At 40.4% G+C, this 23,139-nt stretch overlaps 1 protein-coding gene across 1 annotated transcript in view; it reads right to left on the reverse strand.

Annotated features, from left to right (window-relative positions):
• Positions 1-20,310, reverse strand: part of LOC106088320 (mitochondrial protein C2orf69 homolog) — a 33,816-nt gene extending 13,506 nt beyond the window's left edge. Inside the window, exons 1-6 of the mRNA XM_013253782.2 lie at positions 20,251-20,310; positions 11,919-12,158; positions 11,699-11,826; positions 11,511-11,615; positions 11,260-11,452; positions 5,744-6,157 (exon numbers count right to left, since the gene is read on the reverse strand). Coding sequence (XP_013109236.2) covers positions 5,744-6,157; positions 11,260-11,452; positions 11,511-11,615; positions 11,699-11,826; positions 11,919-12,158; positions 20,251-20,295 — 1,125 coding nt within the window. The 5' untranslated portion in view covers positions 20,296-20,310. The remainder of the gene's footprint in view (positions 1-5,743; positions 6,158-11,259; positions 11,453-11,510; positions 11,616-11,698; positions 11,827-11,918; positions 12,159-20,250) is intronic.
• Between the last annotated feature and the right edge of the window lie 2,829 nt (positions 20,311-23,139).

The raw sequence follows: 23,139 nt of genomic DNA on the forward strand, positions 1-23,139 counted from the left end.
GGATCTTTGCCTATATAAGTCTTCCAAATCTTGAGCAAATGGGCTTCTTGGCAGTAGGTTATGTCTCATCGGCGGCTGCTTGTGCGTAAGGCGGCATTGAGTTCTCTGTTACTACACTGCCTAATGTTTCAGCATTGGATTTTTTACATCATAGTAATCCTAATCTCGTGAAAGTCGTTGATGGCTCCGTCGTCGGCCCCCTGTCCGATAGGCGTTATTGAATGTCACGCCACTGCACCGCCTGATGACTCAATATGAAGATATTTGCCTATCCTTGTCTTCCTAATCTTGAAAAAGACGGCCATGGCCCCGTTGTACACCATGCTTTTAGTCTTAGCCAAACTTGTCACGTCTACTTGTGCCAACCACAAGGATAGTTGCTTCCTTCTTCTCCTCCCTGTGGAAAACCCCCATTTCTCCATGACCAACACTTGCTTTTGCTTGTTTAAGACTTCCATCATGCGTTCCGTCGCGTTTTCGCTGCCCCCATCCTTAATGAAGCCCGTTGCTTTCGCGTCCCAGGGAGTGTGGATACTACCAACGGTATCAATACATTCCGCTGAAATGTTCGCTCTATACTCAAGTTCATAATTCGTATGGGTGGATATTCGTATGGGTGTTCAATACATTCCGCTGACGCAAAGCTCAGCGTTAAAATGTTCGCTCTATACTCAAGCTCACAATTCGTATGGGTGTTCAATACATGTCCATAGCCCGATCGTTTACCAAATGCCTCACCTGGGACCGACGATCTGGTGGAATCCTACCGGATGCACTGCCGATATCGATGACTGCATAAGTCATCTCATCTCTGTTGTGCTTCCTTGCCACTTCGGCGTAAACACACATCTTTCGTAGCCATCCTCATTGACTATCTCCAGGGCCTTGTAAAGCGTCCAAAGCTCCCTTAATGTGGAGGAGGCTCTGAAATCAATTCTGAAATAAAACTTATACCACAGAGTGGGCAAAAACACCCCGCGTCCAGTAGCATTATCCGACATAGAGGCATCCGTGGCAAAAATCATAAAGCCACTTTCTCTATACTCATAGAATTTTCTATTGTAAATTGGGCTTATTACTTCCCTTGTAGTAGACTCTTTTCTGTCTGATAATAGGTTGAATGTAACAGAGAACATTTTAGGGGCTATCAAATACGAGACATTCATTGTATTTACAACTGTAATTGTAGATCACTCTAGGGTTGACAGCTACTATGTCGATAAAGCAAAAAATGTCCCTTCGCATCCTGGGCAGCTCCTTAGCAATAAGAAAAGCTGATGGTTGCTCAGGGGTAGTTTATTGACAAGAGCATAAATATTACGTACCGGAAATGATCTACAAACTTACAAACATCTCCCCAGCATTCCCTTTTGTATCCTTTGTATTGGCTTATTTATGTACTGTGCGCTATGTGCTGTGGTTGTCCTTGAGTACTCCAGCTTGGACCTGACCGGGCTCCTACATACCTTAAGTACTGCTTTAGGGCGCAAACCACCTTTTATTGACGATAGACATTTCAGCATAATAATTCTTGCTCTAACATCCCGCTTAATAAAGTAGTAGTGCTCTTTTATCGCTAACGAACACGAGATATGTCTTCCCTGAAACTTTATCTGTCTTGACAGTTCAATAGTCTTTCCTTCTAACATAAGATCTATTGTTCTGTGGCTGGTTTTGGCAAAGTACATAGTATGGAATTTATCCGGATTGAAGGAAGGCTTTGCTCCTTAGATTCAATAGAGCCAAATCATAGTCATGATTTAAGGATAAATTATGAAGTCAACAGCATACTGCAATACAAGTGTATTTCTATCCTCCAACGAGTGCAGTCCCGCTGTGTGCAGACTAAATAAAACAGGTGAAAGACTGGTGCCTTCAGGGATACCATTCTTCGTCACAAACTCATTTTCGCCCTCTTCAATACGCTGAATGAGAGAATTTTATATATCCAGCTGCAGTACAATTTATGAACACCTAGATCAATAAGGATGTCATACAATAACCCAATGTCTACACAATTCTAGACATAGCTAACATCTAAAGAGAGCATCATTACCTTAAAACCATTTGCCTTAAGGATTGTAATTTTACGAAGCAATTCATTAATACAGGTATAAGTATAACTGTTTTTGAAGTAAGCAAAGTATCTAGCAGGCACAGCACCACAAGACTTCACAAGGCCCATCAACTTGTCTTTGACCATCAGATTTATGCATTTAAGAAAGACCGAAATGTGGGAGATTTTTCTAAAGCTAGCAATGTCGTTGTAGTCCTTGTTAGGTTAAGGAATCGGGACAATTTTTATATCCTCAAATTGTCAGAAATGGTGTTACTTAGAAATTAATTATTCAAAGCCGTCAAAATTGCGCTTTTGAAGATTCCAGGTAACGTTTTCATCACAGCGTACGTTACACTGTCATGGCCACAAGCAGATCGCATTCGTTAACTTGTTAAACAATCAACCGCCCCAATCCCAGATTCTATATCAACACTCCTTGCATTATCTACAACATCCACAGCTTGGCCTTTCAGATATTTCAAATACTCTCCATTTTTCTACTCATTCCACATCCAGGTATCTCTAGTGTTAGGAGTACGATTAATCTCATTGATCTTGCTCAGAAAACTTTCTTTTTTCGCCTCGATTACGCTCCACTCCTTGCATATCAAGATTGCTTTCGCTCGGATTTGGTTTTTTTGGTAGCAATCAGCTGTCTTCTAAATAGATTTTTTAGCTCATCCGTCCACCAGAACTCAGGCGTACGAGCACTCTCAACCTCGCACATGGCATAGCTCACTTCATCTTTAATGGCACTTTCAATTTGACCAACATCTGGTTCTAGCTCGAGTTCATCAGGGTTTTTTAAGACAGAAGTTTAGTATTTTTTACTAGCCTCCCACATACCTGCTAGATCAGCACTTATAAACGTTAGATCTAGGACAGAAACGCCTGCATCTTCATTCCTTCTGAAGGTATAGCTGCCATTATTGATACACTTGAGTCTGGAGTCGTTGATAACCACCTCCAATACCTTGCCCTTTTCTGTTTGTGATTGCATCACCCCACACGGCATTCCGGGCGTTGAAGTCTTCCAACATTCCGAAATCTTTCCAAAAAGGAATGCAGCCTTCCAGACTCTCTCACCAACACATCAGGCGGCAAAGATGATGGAAAGTATACCGACGCAACCACCAAGTTCCAGCCCAGGATCGTTGTTTTTTAATATGTTAAAATCAGAATCAATGGCACCCCCCATAGCCAATGGCACCCCCCATAGCCATCATTTCTAAATCGTTGTATCAAGTTGTAATTGGCTAGTTTATTCCGCTTATTAGGTCTTTCAGAGAAAATCTCTGAAAGTACAACAATATCAAAACCATAGTTATTAAGATAAAACTCCCAATTTCAGGAAAATCGTCATCAGCCAATAGATCAAATCTGTTCTGGTTTTAATACATATTAAATACCTCTCTCTTTGACATATTTTTCTTTGTCATGATTTTATTCGTTTCTACTCCTTTCTGCCACATCGGACAGACGCCCTTATAATTTACCACATGGCCATTTTCATTACAAAGAACCTCATTGCTCCAACACATTATACAGGTGTTTTTTTTTTTTTTTTATCTGTACCTCTGCTTGGTCGCATAAAAGGTCCTGACAGTCAAGACCTTCCTCTCAAGGATAATCCATTTTGGATGATCATTGCCCGTAAACCCAATATTTGCCTTCTCGGTTGAATGAAAAACAGCGATTCATTCACATCTCTCTTTGTAAACTTCCTTACCGTAGTAATCTTCTTCCCAGAAGTCGCATTGGCCATAATTTCTTTCTCAGAATAACATAAGGGGACATCCGTGATAACCCTAAAAGTCTCAATGAAATTACGAGGCACGAAAGGCCTCAACTACTAACCATTATCCATAAATTTATTCGCGAACTGCCAATCTTCAAAAGTAAGCTTATATAGTGTAACATCAGTCGCTTCAACCTATATAATCTTCTCAAACCCATCTGATTTCATATCTTTTATATTAGAGATAAAATATAAGCCTTCCTTGATTTTGGTTGTTGTTTACACCGTCATCCTCAGACGTATCAACTAGGACCAAAAACTCACCTGAATGCACTGGGGTATATCATACATCATTAATCCTTCTTTTCTTAGGGTCATTACATCGCTTTCCTCACGCCTCACTACCATTCACCACAATCGAGCTATTTTATCAGTCTCACAGACATTGTCCATATTAGCACAAAAACCACCACACACCTTTGCCAGCAGCTTCACAACCAACATTGCCAGTAATGGTACCACCACCATTGTCATTAGACAACATATATTCGTCCTTTTTAGATTTTGTTATATTTTTCTTCTTCATTTTTTGACTATACGACACACAATTGGCGTCTCCGAGGGCCCAGCCCTCTCCCCCTTCTCGCTCATGTCGGCCTCAACACCGGCCAATCCAAAAGGCTGCACACCACTCACACCACAAAAAGGCCAAAAAATAACTTTTTCCAATCACAAGGCCAAAAACCACAGGTTCCAATAAATTAAGGAGCTCCTCAGGAGTCCACAAATATATAAAACAACTCTTTATAGGCAAAGACAGCCACGATGCTCCACGATTACAATTTTTACGAAATTTTCCAACCATAATGTTGTGTGTGAAAATAAACAAATAAATTTAAATCTAAAGGTAGAGCCTATTTTCCTGGTACAGCTTTTAGGAAATTTGCAATGGGAACAACCCGAGCAAATATATGCTAAACTTGACATGTTTTATTACAAATACATGTCGTGTGCTAGCACCTTAAAGATCTGCTGTAGAGGATGACTATGAGGGAAATAACAGTTTCGTTTTTTGCAAAATTATATCTAAATTATCTACACCGTTAAGAGCGGACGCACCTCAAACGAAATTTTCATTTGCATAAGAAATGCATTGACATATCCTAAGCGAAATTTTCAGTTGCGGCATCTTAACCGAAAATTTCGGCTTCAGGTACCTAGCTCAAATTAAGTTTCTTTGCGTAACAGGGTTTCCCTGCGTGACAGGCAGATATTAATCCGCTCCATGCCATTATAGACCTAAGCCAGTAATCCGCTTGTTGTACGCTCTAAAAACTAAAAAGTAACCTCGAAAACGAAAGTTTTAAGTTACTTACAAAATTCTTAATTGTGGTATGGAAAACAATCAAGGATTTTGCAAGTAGCACGCAATCCCTAACTTAAAATGTTCTTTTCAGAGGTTACTGTTTAGTTTTTAGAGCGCAAAACAAGCCGATTATTGGCTTAGGTGTATGTATGTATATGTAGGTGGCATATATGTATATATCTGCACCCTCTATTCAACCTAACCTAACAGGGTGAAATATCATGGAGTGGGACAATTTTTTTGGCAACTACGAATGAAAATATGCCATATGAAATGAAGTTATTTGCAATTAAAAACGGCTCATTTCAGCAGATATGTACATTTTTAGCCAACATTTTTGAAAAGTGGAACAAAATAATGAATCAATGTTTGTCGCCATCTTGTAGTCTACACAACTACTTTCCAGTGGAGACATAAAGGTTTTAGTTACAACCGAAAATTTCGTTGGAGGTGAGTCCCAAGCTTTAACTAGAAATTTTGGAGAATTTTTTTATATATCACATAATGTCGGAATAAACATTAATATTGAGTTGGTTACTTAAAAAATTTCCGATTTTTACACCAATTTTTTATGACTCACTTGATTGAGAACCACACAGCCCTTGCTGAAGCCTATAAGGATCAATTTAGATTTATCCAAGTTAAGACTTTCACGCCACCATAATGGGTTGCTGTGCTGGTGCTGTTGCGTGGATTGCAATTGTGTTGAGTTTGGTTGTTGTTGTGCAGAACAGTTGTTGCTGTCATTAATGTTATTGTAATGTTGCAATTTATTGCCAATCTGCCCAGGCTGGGCTATATTTTGCTGGGAGTCATTGACCAATGATGTCGATGAGGTTGATACGCTGACATTAGAAGTTGGCGCAGCTAATACACCTTCCTTAGAATCATTCTCAGTACGCGCATCTGGTTTGTTAGTCGAAGAAGCATTTAAGTCAGCTGAATTAGAAAAAATTACGGCGCCATCAGCATCAACGGTGACATTTTCTTGAACCTTTAGATATTGATAATTAGTTACTAGCCTGTCAAAAATCTTTGTATGACAATAAGAATGATCAAAACGCCGGTGATATTTAAAGTCGATATTGCCAGGTTTTAAAGAACATCAAATGCGTTAAAATGTCTTGCCTAATTGGATGGCAAGTGTGTGTTATTATTCAAAACACTTTGGCTGGCATGGTGGATCACGATTTCTGATACGCCATGTATCTTCATCAACAACTTCGTCAAATTGATAAGATGCCCTACATACTCAAATACTACAATATTAGGTACGGTATACAGCACGTTTTTGTTTTGAAAAAGGAGTCAATAAGTCCTCTAACTTATTGACCCCTGTTTCAGAACATAGCGTGCTCTACACCGTATAAGTTCTCTGACTTATAGAGTCCTGATTTCAAACAAAAACGTGCTCTACGCCGTTCTCAATAGTTGTTGGATATGTATGTAAATGTACGGCCCATGGAGGAAGCGCACATTAATTCTGGAAAAGCATTACGATAATACCTAAATGTGATGCTGTGTACTAACTAACATCTGCATTACACATGACATGAGCCCCAGGCTTAGGAACATAGCTAACTACGAATTTGCTGCCAAGCTTCCTCTCGTTGTGCTGTGATGGCGAGCAAGTAGTCGTTGTGCTAAGCTATCTACGATAAACGTACTGAAGCTTAACAAATGGAAACATTCAAACAAAGCTCGAATGTAGCGATCCTCGTCAAGCTCCTATAGTTCCAGGCTAGTTCCGGTCCGCCCGGCGTCTTACAAAGACTCACCACTCGATACCGTTGACTGTCAGCGACTGCAGTTGTAGCCACTCCTTACGGAGCATTCCACTATCCGCAACCTGTGAACGCTATCTCATGATAACGATGAACACCATATAGATCTGAGCCTGTGTTGCTGAAGTTGTTGCAGTGTGTTGTGTTCTATCTTTCCAGATCCAGGTACTCTGCGACTAAGGCGTGGTGCGTCCAGAGGGACCTGGAACTGAGTCGAGTAGGTTTGGATGGACAGTTAAACAGGTGTCGTGTCACACATCCTGCATGTAACCATCATCCATAGCTCTATAGGAGTTGAGGCGGTTGTATCTGCCGCTTGACGTATTGAATATCACTTGTAGCGCTGAACCTCTCGCTCTAGATTATATAGGTCAACCTTAAGTTCTAGGCGGTGAATGTCTATATACAAGATCATAATTTGGATGGTCTATGCGACAAGTTATGTTGCATGTGTCGATAATTCGGGGCGCTCATGGACAGTCGGCAACAGATGGGTCACATAGACCGACAACGAAGACGCCGAGGGCGACGTTTGTGACCTATTGCTAACTCCGTTATCACAGCACCTTGGAGAGTAGTCTGTATAACTGTATTCACGTACAGCCGGCAAGCCCGGCACGTTATAGCTGTGAGCAGCACACAGGCTAGAACATGGAGCTCCGATTTGTGTGGTGTTAATTGCTGTCTGCAAGCTACCGGGCGCGTCCACAGGTTGCGGATGGTGGAATGCTCCATACGGAGTAGCTGCAACGACAGTCACAGACTATCAGCGGTAACGAACGGACCTCAGTGAGAGGTCAATATGACAAGGCGAGTTATTGGCGCCTTTAAATAACCAAAATGTGAAAATGTGGTTACAACAACAACATGATCGGAAATACACCCACTCCTGTTACACCTCACTGACAATGAACGATGATGCATGCGATTCCGGCAATCCGAACAAAACTAAGACCCCGGTTCTCTTCAATCCCGGCATGGACCAGAAGCATACGGAGCAAGCACTCAGGGATGTGCCTCTCCTCTTGGATCAATTTTTAAACAGAATTTTTAGAAATCTGAAATACTTATTAATGTCAGCAACTATCATTTTTATGTTCTCGCGGACATTTTAAGCACTATTGGCGGTCAACTAACAATGCCTGTGTTTCTAAAGTTTAGCGAGTTGATATACTTCCAAAACTTTTACAAATGTTTAGGTTAGGTTTAATTGGCAGTCTGCCATCAGACTCACTTAGACGTTTCCTCCATTGTAATACCACAGGAACAGAAGAAAGAATATGCCTTCTTATACATCCAGCCCAATAACTTGCGAATGTTCACATCCGCTAAATCACACAGGTTCTCAAAGAAAAGAGAACCTAAAGCGAAACTCCTTCTGACTGGTAGTGCGGGACACACACACAGAAGGTGTTCTATAGTATCTTCTGCTTCATTGTGCTCGCAGTTTCTGCAAAAGTCGTTACTGGCAACATTCAGTCCGTCAGCATGTTTTCCGATTAGACAGTGACCTGTAATGACGGACACAATGACTAAGTTGTCCTTTCTAGCTAGCGACAGTAAAGCGGTAGTCCTCTTCAAGTCTAGATTAGGCCATATAGTTTTGGAATGCTCACAGCCCCCTCTTTGTGACCACCTCTCATCCGTTACCTTTCGGGTCTGCTCCTGAAGACTTAGTTTACCTGTCGCTAGAGGCATACCCACAGATTTCAGTTCCCTTGGAATGTGTAATGAAGTTCCTAGTGTCGTAAGTTTGTCCGCTCTACAATTCCCTGGGATATCTCTGTGGCTCGGAACCCATAACAGGTAAATTTTGAACTGTTCAGCCATCTCATTGAGATCTGCGACAGCTTAGCGCTTAGGTTTTGGAATTCAGAAATACATCTTCAGGGATTTAATGTCTGACTGTCTGTCTGAGGAAATTTTTATGCAAATCGTCGTTATGGCATTATATCTTAGTCATTCCACCATTCATTCGTTAATTGCAAGGATCTCCGCTTGATACACACTGCAGTAGTAGAGTAATCTTTTCGATAAGACCAGTCCAAGTTCTTTAAAGTACACGCCAAAGCCCATCTGGTCGCGAGAGAACCCTCTATGTAGCCGACTAGGTCGTGAAGGGCAACGAACCGTTTTCCGTTGGAGTGTTTCCCGGGAAATATATGCCAAAGTGTTTCCTCACTAGACATTGTCTATAGTTGAATGTATACCACCGTAATAGTTCTCGAGGATAGGATCTGAGGCCTAGAGGCCCTTACCCTTGTTGCTTCCGCATCTGGTGATGCCCTTGTTGCTTTCGCCCTCTTGAAGAGTTTTCTGCAACCTTTCCTTAGACTAACAAGTTCTGGGGTCCACCATGGCGGTGACAGATTGCCTCTTGGCTTGGCACTAGCACATGACACAAAACCAGCAAGTCATTCAGGGCCTTCGTGATCCACTTGACCATTATGTATATGTCTTCCCTCGATTCCACTTCCTTTTCCGATCTAGAAAAGACAGTCGTGCAGAATCTGTGCAGAAATTTATTTTCGCCAAGGCGGAAACTAATATAACGATGATCAGAGAAACTGGGTCATCTAACACTTCCCAGTCGCACACTCTCCGCTTATATCTTCTGTTTAAATGGTTTCAATTAAATACATACTAAATTTTTCAGATCATAGTGTGTATATCGTCATCATAAGCATGTATATGTTTTGTTTCGCAGTTTTATTCGCAATTGGATCTTGTTAAACCTCTACTAGTAGGCTAATTTCGATATTACGCCAATTAAATTCCAACGCTGATGTTAGTTAATATACATCAGTCATAAACGTTTAAAATCAAAATAAGTGAATGTATGTGCGTGCCATAGAAGAATTGATAGCGATATCGGAATAACAGTTCAAGGGTCATGGGTTCAATTCCCACCAGGATTTTGGTTATACTGTGGTATCGCAATTGACCAATAAAGTTGAATCTGATTTCAGGCTGTCACTATAACCCAATATAGAGTAGGTAAACGCAAAAGAAAAGACTGATTTTGTTGTTTTTGTAGCAGTTTGTTGTGTTCTATCTTTCGTTTGCTTGATTCTGTTGAGTGTCAAGATCCAAGAACTCTGCAACTAAGATGGGGTGCGTCCCCAGGGATTTGGGTCTGAGTCGAGTGGGTCTGGCAGTTGACAAGGTGACATGTATCGTGTGGTCCCTGGTTACAATCGGGACATACATCTTGCACGTTGGCATCAATCCTTGCTCTGTAGGAGTTGAAGCGGCATCATCTGCCGGAACGTAATTAAGCCAGACCTACTTCAGTATCTTCAGGTGCAATGGGAGGCGGTCATTCTCAAAGGAGTATATTCACCCGGTAGCTATTTACCGCATCTGCTACCTGCTTGATATGCCGCTTGATCTAGAGGTTCTCTCTTGTAGCGCTGAACCTAACACTTTAGATCATGTAGATCTACCTTAAGACTTCTAGGCGGTGGATATCTATCCACAAGATGATGATTTGGATGATCTCTGTGATAACAGCCCAAAAGGTATTGCTTAGACAGCATGTAGTTATGTCTTGGCACTGGTAGGATCTTTGTCTCCCGATGGTCCACATGAGAACTGAGGAGACAGCCCGCCTCAGTTCGGAGAGCGGCATTCTGACAGATCTGAATATTATTCCACTGCGTGTCTCAAAGCTGACGAGACCACACTTTGTACTTGGTCAACAAGGTTTTGGTCAACAACCTTTCGTAGATGTCAACAATCGGTAAGGTGCCTGATGCCATGATCGTACAATCGTCCTGGGAGTGGCTTCAAAAATCGCCCCTTCAGTGAACTGCCACCCCCCTCGGATGTGCTAGTTGCCGAGAGGAAATTCTGAGACATCATTAACGCAGCAGCCGCTTGCTTTATACCAGCTGGTCGAATACCCCAAGTGCGGCCCAATTTCCCGGTGCAGGCAGTGGTACTCGCAGTCGAGCGTGATAGGATTCGTTGTATGAACCCCACTTACCCCAGAATCAGCGCAACGGCACTGTTTAACCTCTACTTATCCTCCATTCCACCCCCTCCAGACGGCATAGAGATCGTATCATAAAAACTAATCTATCCAAACCTGCCTGAAAAGTGTTTTTACTATAGTGTAATAATCTAAAGAAATTTAAAATAATTTTTCTAAATATTCTCTTCTTATTTGCTGCATTTTGAATTTTAATTTGAGATATTAAAATTCCGGCAAATGTTTCTAAAACACACCATACACCGAATGTTGACTAAAGGGAAAACCATGGCCGATCGATTTTTTTCACCGAAATTGGTCACTCTAATTACAACTCACCTGTAGAATATCAATGTCCATTTCTTGGCTGCTGTCACTGGCATTTGATGAAGACGACGATGAATCTGAAGATGCATTCGATAACGTAGATGATATCAATGAAGCTGCGGCTACCGCCTGTGCTTGTGCTGCTTGGTCTAAAATTTCATTTTCCGGTATTGATATAAGCCGTTGGGATAAATTCTGCAATAATCTGAACAAATTATGAAGTCAAAATTTTTTGTGTATTGTTCATATATAACTGTTTATACTTTTCCAAATGTTGAAGAGCATGGTTCATAGGTGTATGGTCGGGTACGCCAGCGTTATTGCCACGAACAAAGTTGTCAAAACAACTAAATGTTTTAAATTCCATCCTTTTTGTGAGTACAAGATAAAAGATGTTGAAAGAAAAAACAAATATTTTTGAAGGTATTTTACTCGAATAAATATGACTAACCTCACTGGACGCACGACAATTATATGTGATCGAGGAAAAGCTTCACGCAGGAGAATAGCGGAGTTTTCCAAGTTATATTTCATATAACCTCGGCTATCGCGGTTTGTTTCCATGCTTTCTGGAAAATCCTAAAAAATAGAAATGGAACATAACTGCGTAAGAAGACTCGAACAGTAAATACAGATAAATATCCAACTATTTGATGTTTAACTTTACCTACCTGTACATCACCGCCAAAGTAAACGACCGCTGTGGAATCATCAACATTTTGATTTTGTTGTCTAATAATAGGGGGGCAATACACAATGTCGTTGCTCCTATTTTGGAATCCAGCAACAGCAAATATTCGAAAGGGACCAGCAGATGTGCTTGGTGTGCATAAACGATCGGCACTGCCACCAAGCATTACCCCAGAGTTCGTGACACGTTTTTGTAATTGAAAAAAATGATCAATGGTTACCTGAGGGAACAGTATAAACAATGTTAACAAATATTGCGGGTGTTGAAATTATGTCGATAAAAAATATATCTATGCTAAATTTATATTTAAAGTTTATCAAGAAGGCGAAACTATGTGATGTGTACTAAGAAGATTTGTTGAAGCCGATAATATAGAGTTTGTGAAATTAGTGAAATTAGTGAGAGATTTAATTTGTCTAACGTGACCACTCACAAGCGCATCAAACATCTAGGATAAATATTGTTATCAAGAGGCCGGACCATAAGGTAAATGTTTACAACGAGGGCTGTATACGTACAGCCATTGGGGATGAATCGATACCTGACAAAAGGCTGAATGACGTGCAGTGGAAGCTGGATGAAGGCAAACTGTTATTCTTGGAGTCAGAATAAGTGTTGCCGTTTTTGGTAGGTTCCTTCCAAAATTGGTGGGCTTTTTTTCTGTTGGTCTAAATTTTGGTTTTAGGTTTTTCCAACACATAATTACCGATTAAATTGCTGAGAAATTCGTTCGGGGAAACTCTTCGTTTCTCTGTACTTGTGAAGAAAAGACGCAGAATTTTTTAAATATCAACGTACCCCCTTGATCTCGATATAGAATTTTCAATCAAAATCATCTGATATAAACTGTATTAGCGTTTTATAAACTTAAGAAATTATTTCATTCGGTCGGTTTTTACACAGGACGTCGAAGGGTCTAATACAGGTACAAGGGGTCTCACTGTTACGAATTTCAGCGAAAAAAATTTTTTTAGACTTAACTAAATATAAAAATTATAAAAAAAAATCTAAAATCGAAGGATCGGGTTATATGGCAACTGGAGTGAAGACTTTAAATCGGAAGATCGTTTTTTTTTCGGAAATCAAGAATTCTTATCGGCCATATAGGCCATATATGCCGGAGTCGAGTTTTTGAGGCCGGAGTCGAAGTCGGATTCGGACTATAGAGCCGGAGTCGGAGTTTGGTTCGGTGTTGAGCAAGTTATCCCCGACTCCGGCTTAATACTCCGACTTACACTCCGACACGGGGTCGGAGTCGAGGGGTGGACTCCATAGGCATGATTACGACGACCTAGTATTGATTGTAGCATTGAATATAAATAACTTGATGTGCTGCAAATGGATTGACAAAAAGTTAATCTCTTCGATGGTATGCATAAAAATTATACATCATTTTTGACTTGTAGATCATTTAATAGGTTTTGGTAGGATTTTTTTTTTTTAATTTTGGCAGCAATTAATTTTCTTGAGTGACAACACTGGGGGCTAATTCTCGCATCCATTATCGAACGAGTTTTTGTTCGAAGATTAATTTCGTTCCGTAAGTAAAAATTGAATCATAGCTTATGATCGCAATTTGCCAAAAAGTTATCGATTTCGAGAAAGAAAAAAAACGATACGCGAAGCATATTTTGCCATCTCAAAGGTAAACAAAGCAAATGGTGGTTGTTAAAAAAACTTATCACTACAAAAAATAAATAAAACACGTTTTAAACAATATGCAATTGTCGTTTTATGTGAAAGAGGACAAAAAAAATATGTGGGTTACGACCTCTACGTCCAACGGTGCTTGTTTAATGTACGCAATTACAAAGTACAATGCGCAATTGGAGAAAATATCCTGCTACATTAAATTTAGTGGTTAAGTGATTTTTTGGTTTGGTCGTGTTTGTAGATAGTTTGATAATTTGCTTTGACAAATTTAGTTTAAGCACAAAGTCAATATTTGTCCCAATTAAGGGACCAAAAATGTGAGTTTTTATAATTATGGTTTTATTTTCTACATTTTTGAAAATAGACGAAAATTTACACAAGGGTGTAGATCCAGTAAAAGGTGTATTAAATGCGGTAGCAATGATGTACCGTGTGGCGGAAATTGCGGTAGTAAAAGGTGCTCTTTGCGCAATGTGGATGGTCACTTGGCAATCGGAGAAGGATCCTGCCCCAGGTGCAAAAGGAGTTGGAGACTAATAAGATTATGACGAAAAGAAGATGTCTAAGAGATAGGCTTTTTAGTTATACAACAATGAGAATCGTTTTGATTTGTTGGCTGATAATGATCAGTTTCCTGAGCTTTTGTGGGCAGAGGAGGTAAAAAAACTCAGGGATAGGGAAGCGGATGAAATTCTTACCCACTATACTTTTCACTGTTGCCAAATTGCCGAAAAGGAGTATTTACATCGACCTGGCGTCCAGATGCCGCCAAGGATGACATATTGACATATACACTGTATACATATACAAAGGTGGCAACACTGGTCGACACCTGCTTGATATGCCGTTTGATCTAGAGGTTTTCTCTTGTAGCGCTGAACCTCATGCTCTAGATCATGTAGATCAACCTTAAGGCTTCTGGGCGGTGGATACCTATCCACACGATAATTTGGATGGTCTCTGCGATAACTGCCCAAAATGAATTGCTTAGACAGAATGTAGAAGTGTCTTCGCACGGATAGGATCTTTATCTCCTGAGGGAGGTGGTCCACATGAGAACTGAGGAGACAGCCCGTCGCAGTTCGAAGGGCGGCATTCCGACAGATCCACTGCGTGTCACAGAGCTGACGACACCACACTGGCCCTGCATTATCCCTAGTGCTGCCGGCAATTGACTTGAGGACCTTGTGACACTTGCCGGCAGCACTTTTGGGACACTTGATGGTCGGAATCATTTCTCCATCGACTATCACAGTCAGCTCGGTATTCACCTTTAAAATGGAGAATAGGTAGAGGTTAAACAGCGACGGAGATCTCACCCCGCCTTGGGGAACTCCCTGTTTCACTCTACGGTGCTTCGACTTCTTATCCCTAAATTCCACAAATGACTGGTGGCCACACAGATAAATCGCGAACCAGCGTTTCAGGCCCGGCTGGAACGACGTGTTGGCGATGTCCTCAAATTGTTTTGGCATGCCTGACCATCTCGAATGCCTTCGAGAACCGTCCTATCACATGGCCTGGGCTGATTGAAGCCACGGCAAATGTGTGCAGTGTTGGCATGCAAAGCTGTTGTTGTGCTATGCAGTCCGAAATCCATGCTGATGCTCGGTGAATGAAAATTCTCCTACGCGGCTCGGGAGGAGTAAAGCCTCAAGCGTCTTGGCTACTGGTGTGAGAAGGGTCTGTACGACTCCCCCAAACTCGGGTCCTTTCCTGGCTTCAGTAGCGGAATCACTCTGTCCATTTTCCAGACATCGGGAACAATAAGATGTTCAAAGACAGATTGAGGACAGTAGTAAGGTACTCAACTCCAAGTAGATCCATATTTTTCAGCATCGGTGTAGAGATTCCGTCGGGGCTCAACGCCTTAGTTGATTTGGCGCCACGGATGGCATTCACAACTTCGCCCACGGTAACTAGTGATGGCTGTTCATCGGCTCGGAGACCACGGGTACGACGAATGGCTTTCCTCTCTCTCGAATTAACATTAAAATTGAGTCGACGCTGAATTCAAGAACTATGTGTTAGTACATTTGGGATCGGAGTTAAATAACGCCCTTAAGACGTTGATAAGTCTTAGGGCTTCAAAAAGCTTGTGATTTGCTGAAATGAAGTCAGCATTGGTGAATCATTTCGATAAGAACAGAAATCAGCACGCTGAAAGCATAAAATGACGAAATGTCATCCAAGACAAACAATTATGGCGAGTTCTTAGACTGAATGTAAACCTAACAGCTGCTTTATGGATTGGAGGCGTAGTACGTGTGATCACATAACTATGAACTATTTAAGACCGGAGGCGATACGCTGATAAGGCGTATGCATCAGCTTGTCTGGCTAGAACGCATACCCGATAATTGGAACCTCACCATACTATGTCCCGTACACAAGAAAGGAGACAAGACGGAATGTGCCAACTACAGAGGAATAAGTCTCCTCCCCATCGCATACAAGATGCTCTCGAGCGTACTGTGTGAAAGATTAAAACCTAAAGTCAATGATATAATTGGGCCCCATCAATGCGGCTTTAGACCAGGTAAATCCATCTACCATCCTACCATCTCTTTGCTGACTGGTATCCCTACAAAATTAATAAGACTGTGCACGATGACACTTGCAGCTAAACGTTCCTCAGTCAAAATAGGAAAGAACCTCTCCGAACCATTTTATACCAAACGAGGTTTCAGACAAGGAGACAGCCTATCGTGCTATCTCTTTAAATATCCTGCCGGAGAAGATTATACGAGATGCAGATGTGAAAAGATATAGCACACTACTCACAAGAGAACACATGCTACTCACCTATGCCGACGACATCGATATCATAGGTCGGTCATCGGAGAATAAATGGAGATAAGACGTAATGGAGATAAGACGAAATGGATGGTTTCAACTCCCAAAACGCCTTGTATAACCGATCAGATAAAGAAAATTGGCAAATTTGGGAACCAAAACTTTGAGATAGTCAGCAACTTTATCTACATCGGCACCGCCGTATCCGAAGCGAATGACACAAGTTTTGAAATAAAGCGAAGAATAATACTGGCAAACAGATGCTACTTTGGATTAAGTAAGCAGTTTAGAAACAAGGCCACCTCCCGACAGACGAAAATTACACTATACAAGACACTGATACTACCCGTGTTGTTATATGATTCTGAGGCATGAATCACAATCACCGGACATTCATGCCGGATCTGTCCACACGTGATCGAGCAGACCACTGATGTTAAGAAAAGGTTCCAGTGGACGAAAGAGGGTAGGCACGCATACAACGTCGTTAAGAATGCAATTATTGTATCACAAGTACTGTTACCGTACAATCGCTATTAATCTAACATCCTTCATTCTGAATACAAATAATAAAATACAAATACGCTTGAGAGGTTGAAACAAATATATCTCAGGGCAAAGATCCCGAGACAGGCGATATCCTGTCTCGGCATCAACATACATATACTAAGGGCGAGTCCACTGAAACAGCCCTTCACGACCTAGTCGGCTACATAGAGGGTTTCTTCGCTGTCAACGAATATACAATGGTAGCATTTCTTGACATTGAAGGTGCTTTCAATAAAACCTACGCCAATCATAAAGGAGCTGGAGTTTTTAGGAATTAACGCTGCCGTAAGAATGTTCATAAATAACTTACTTAACAAATAACATGCTAACGAAATTGGTGTAGGCGTAAATCCAAGACAAAATAGCTCTTTTCAGCAGGAGATACACGTTACCTACATTGGCACCTGTCTCCTTGGAAGCAGAGAATGTTCCATTTACTGTAAGCGCAAAATACCTGTATGTTTTGTTGGGCAGGAAATTGAACTTCAAATCCAACATTTTGGAGAGGCAAGAAAGGCAACTCTTGCCCTATACACCAGCAAGAGAGCCATTGGAAAAAGTTGGGGGTTTAGAACGCGCGTCATGTACTGGGTATAAACTGCAGTTGTCAGACCTATAATTCTATATAGTGTTGTGGTCTGGTGGACGGCGCTTCAAGAGTTCACCTGCTCTTCGATGCTCCTCACCTACTCTTCAATAGGATGGCTTGTTTGTGCATCATTAGATGGTGTCGGCCTCAGTGCGGCCTAATGCACTGAATTTAATGCTACACCTAATGCCGACGATATTGTGGCGAGGTGAATTGCTGACAACACTGCTGTGAGGCTAAGGGAGCTTTCTATTTGGTCATGTGCCGCTACGGACACTGTGTTATCCTTTATACAATGTACGATGCTCCAGGCAGTGTGGATTATACCCTGCCTGAGCCGCTTTTTGATAAAAAGTACTGTTCCACTATTCCTGACAGAACCGATTGAAACTACGATATCCCTGACAATAGAAGCTACATAGACTTCTTTGGGCTGAACTCTGAAAAACTGAAACTGGTCATATCGAGAAAGTTTCCCGACCACTGCAGTGTGTATCAAGCGGAGATCCTTGCAATTAAAGAAGTGGTGGAATGGCTAAGATATCAATATCACCTGTTCTGGCTGCCGACACACAAAGATATCCCAAGGAATTGTAAAGCGGACGAGCTTGCGAGGCTAGGAACTATCTTACACATTCTAGGGGAACTGGAATCTGTAGATTTGTCTCTATTGAAATGTTAGCTAATTCTTCAGGATCTGGCCCGAAAGACATCGAATCATAGATGGTCACAAAGGGGGGCTGTGAGTATTCCAAAATCCGAACTTGAAGAGGTCTATCGCTTTGCTGTCACTGGCTAGAACAGACGTCTCAGTCATTGTGTCCGTCATGACAGGTCACTGTCTGATCGGAAAACATGCGGACAGTAACGAGTTTTTCAGAAACGGTGAAGACGTCGAGGAAGAATATACTATATAATATCTGCTGTGTGCGTGTCCCGCACTGGCAAACTATGAGCGGAAATAGGTAAATGTGGCCAAAAGTTGATAAAATGTGGCCAAAATCCGATTTTGATGAGATTTGAAAATATGTCATATTTTTATATTTTGACATTAAGATACCCTGTTGTGGCACAGGATTGAAATACAGGTTGTCAACAATCCCATGGCAGCCGGTTGTACGTACCGGATTGACTCGGCAAGGGCTGCTGCCACAGTGTACACACTGTTACAACAACAACAACAGGCAATCGCATGGCTGCCGGTGGTACGTACCGTATTGACCCGATGGATTCCTTCATCGGCAAAGACTGCCGCCTCAGTATACAAAATACTGGTACAACAACAAAAACAACAAAAACGGGTTGTCAACATTGACCACTTTTAACATCGTTTACTTTACAGGACTTATAACGCTTGAAATATAGGACCAAATTGCATGATTTTTTTTCTTGTATCGAAAGAACTCATCGAGATGAACAAAGTTAAGTCAAACAAGTAGGAGCGTGCTAAGTTCGACCGGGCCGAATCTTATATACCCTCCACCATTGATCGCATTTGTCGAGTTCTATGCGCGGTATCTCTTTTTAGACAAACATAGAATATTGAATAAGAACTGTTATGCTATTGGAGCTATATCAAGTTATAGTCCGATTCGGACCATAAATGAATGCTGAACATTGTAGAAGTAATTGTGTAATATTTCAGTTCATTCGGATAAGAATTGCGCCTTGTATGGGGCTAAAGAAGCAAAATCGGGAGATAGGTTTATATGGGAGCTGTATCAAGCGATTGATCGATTCAGACTATATTAAACATGTTGAAGGTCATGAGAGAAGCCGTTGTACAAAATTTCAAATCGGAGGAGAATTTCGCCCTCTAGAGTTTCAAGAAGTCAAGATCCCAGATCGGATTATATGGCAGCTATATCAGGTTCTATACCGATTTACACCATACTTAGCACAGTTATTGGAAGTCAAAATTTCAGCCAAATCGGATGAGAATTGCGCGCTCTATTGGCTCAAGAAGTCAAGATCCAAGATCGGTTTATATGGCAGCTATTTCAAAACATGGACCGATTTGGACCATTTACAATCCCAACCGACCTACACGAATAAAAAGTATTTACTCCTTCGAAAGTTAGCGTGCTTTCGACAGACAGACGGACGGACGGACATGGCTAGATCGACTTAAAACGACATGACGATCAAGAATATATATATATATCTTATGGGGTCTTAGACGCATATTTCGAGGTGTTACAAACAGAATGGCGAAATTAGTATACCCCCATCCTATGGTGGAGGGTATAAAAATATATGCCTTATTGTTTTATATGGGAGATATTAGCTACCATAAATATGGCGCACCATTTTGAACTATGTGCATACCTATCAAACAACCGTCAAGAAATTTGACAAATTTATTTTCTTAAGGCTCTTAATATAGCCGATGAATTTTACTGAAATCTGTTCAGTTTAAGATATTTCTCCGATATATATACACACCCGATTTTCACCTTTATAGCCATAGCAAGCAGAGTAATTAACCAATATTTCCGAAATTTTGCAAATTGTTTTCATAAGCACCTCACACTGTGCGTGTTGTAAGAAATCTGTTCAGATTTGGATATAGGTTAAGTGAGGTTGAAAAGAGGGTGCGGATATTAATCCGCCTCATGCCACTAGGGACATACACCTTAGCCAGTAATAGGCTGGTTGTGGGCTCTAAATTCTAAAAAGTAACCTCGAAAAAGAAAATGTAAGTTAGGAATTCCGTGCTACTTACAAAATCCTTAATTGTTTTCCATACCACTCCCCTAAGTTGGTTCATATCTGGTATTGTGTCCTCACCTAAGTACCGGTGTGTTTTAGCCGCGAAACCCCGGCAAAGACATAGAAAATGCTGCAACGCACAATGGGATGGAAAAAAATAATTGGAAATAAGTCTGATATTTTGGAACGGATAGAGATATCTTCATGATGATGAATTTTACATGGTTATAGCTGAGGTGTTATCCAGTTTATATACAAAATTTCAGGGCCCTAAAAGTCCCAGGGGCCCATTGGTTGGCCCTCAAAGTTGGTCACCTCGGCCCTACAAAATTTAGTTCGGCTGTCAAAAGGGCATTTATGGTCCGATTTTCAGACTTTTATTTGCTGAAAAGTGCTTAAAAAGCCCTACAAAAACAGGCCTAAATGTGCGGGATATCTTTTATAGCGTCCAAAACTAAAAATTTTTTGAAATTATCGCAGAGGCTGGTCTCTTATTTTATTGCTCGTGACAGCACTTCTGAACCGATTTCAAATTTTTTAACTGATTTGGAAAACTAATCAAATTTACTATTTTTTTGAGTTACAAACCGAAAAAGGTGAAAAATAAATTTTTGGCAATTTTTTGTAAAAAAATGTAATTACATTGTTTTGCCTCTGTACGGAAAACTTGGCCCAGCACTATCAATTTTGCTTACTGTACTGTAAAGAAGACTTAATATAGATGCGTTTTAAGTGTAATTATTATAAATTGTGTTAACTCTAATAGGAGATCTGTGAAGTACAATATTGACATTTTTTATCAAAAAAAAAACTGGAAAAACTCTTTGCCGCCTCAGTGTACAAAACACTGCTACAACAACAACAACTATATAGCAAAAGGAATTTCAGAATTTTTTGCATTTTGACTTATTTAGCAACTTTTTTGATTTTACAGCTTCTGAAATAAGTCCGCCTGTCTTTAAATAAAATCACTATAGCATGAAAGGGGAGAAAAGTAACCACTTGAAATTTTGTGCAGATCCTTTTAGATACATATTCTAAAAGCCTAAAAGTAGGCTTTTAGTTTTGTATCACCTATCTTTGACCAGTTCAGCACAGTGGACACATAATGGTCCAAATATAACTTTAGGGGTCAAATTTCTCAGATCTGAAATATATTTTGAATATGGGGACTACTGATTCTAGTAGCTCTTGATAGGGGATAATGGTATTAGTTTGTATCACCTATCTATGACCAGTTCAGTACAGTGGGCCCTTATGTTAAATTCAAATATGAATTTAGGGACCAAATTTTCCGATCCGAAATATAATTTGAATATAGGGACTTCTGACTCTAAACGCCCTTGGTAGGAGCTAATCCTGGTAGTAGATTGTATCACCTATCTAGACAAGTTCACTGCAATGTCGTATTAAAAATGGGTCATATAGGTCGTCAAGATATATTTTTGGCATAGAGGTTTGTGGGTTTGGCTAAAATTAAGCATTTTATAGGTGTAGATAAATTCTTTAGCAAGTGATGTTAGAAAATTTTATGTAAAATTATTTTTTTTTTTTTAAATATAAAAGAAAATCAGTTAACAGTGCTCTGTTAATCAGGTTACAGTGCTCTGTTAATCAATTAACAATGCTCTGCAAATCACTTAACATAGCTCTGTTAAAATGTCAGGTTTGTATCTTGGCTAAGTTATTGTATATTCAAATTTACCGTCACGGACAAACAAAAGAATATCAAAATTTTATTTATTTAAATTAGTTTATAAGGACGCAAAATTCTAAGAATTTATTAAGTTTTATAGAATAAATTTGGGTAAGTTTCATGTCGAATTTTGGACAGGCATAAACCAATCTTACCGTCAATATATATCGTTCATATTTTGTAATAAGAGAGATCAATAAGATATATGATTATAGATATATGAAACAACAAAAAATTTTAATTTGGCCGTTTTTTCCATTTCCGCCCATAGCGTGGCAGTCAGAAGAAGTTCCACTTTAGGTTCTCATTTCTTTGAGAACTTGTCTGATTTAGCGGAATATAACATTCGTAAATTGTTGATGTTTTTAAAGCGATCTGGTTGGTTCAACGTTAGGAACTAGAAGGCATCTTCTTTCTCCCGTTCCTGTGGGTGGTATCACAATGGACGATAACGCCTTAGTCAGTCTGATGGCAGACTGCCACTTAAACCTAACCTAACCTACGGCGTGCTCTGTTATAAAGTCTGCAGATCTCTTTCCCAATTAAACGAATCTCGCCGGTCATCTAGGGGTTTTCTTGGGCTGAGTTTCTTCCTCGAAGAGGACAACTATTTTCGAAAGACCCCACTAGTGCAATCGTAATCCTGTCGACCTGGGTCGCGGTGTCGGAGTCAAAAGCCAGATAAAGTGATGCCAGGTATGCTTCACCGTCTCTCTGTCTCATCACTGTTGCATCCGACGTTGATAACTCTAAGAAAATATATAATTCAAATTTTAATCCTTCCAAATCTTAAGTAAATGGGCTTCTTGGGAGCAGGTGATGTTCTCATCGTCAGCTCTCTGTTCGTTTGGCTGCATTGAGATACCTGATGTTTCATGTATTTAAAGGATTAAATGTGTACTTTCATTCTCTGAAAGAATTAGCTTTGGCCATCCGCGCCTTCTCATAAAAATTTGATATCCGATGGCGCATAACTCAAAAATTTTGATATTTTTATGTTTTGGTTGGAGAATAATCCAAACCCCATTTATGTAATCAATTGGATTTTAATGAAATTTAATATGAAAAAGCGATATAGTAATTTTTGCGCGTACCTTAAAGAAAGGTGGCTTAAAACTGGCAGGAAAAATTGGCCGAAAGATTGTGATTATTAACTGAGACCGTCGTTAAACTAATAGATAGCGTTGTTGTAAGGAAAAAAGGTCA

Source organism: Stomoxys calcitrans, chromosome 2 (assembly GCF_963082655.1).
Source record: "Stomoxys calcitrans chromosome 2, idStoCalc2.1, whole genome shotgun sequence".
NCBI lineage: Eukaryota > Metazoa > Arthropoda > Insecta > Diptera > Muscidae > Stomoxys > Stomoxys calcitrans.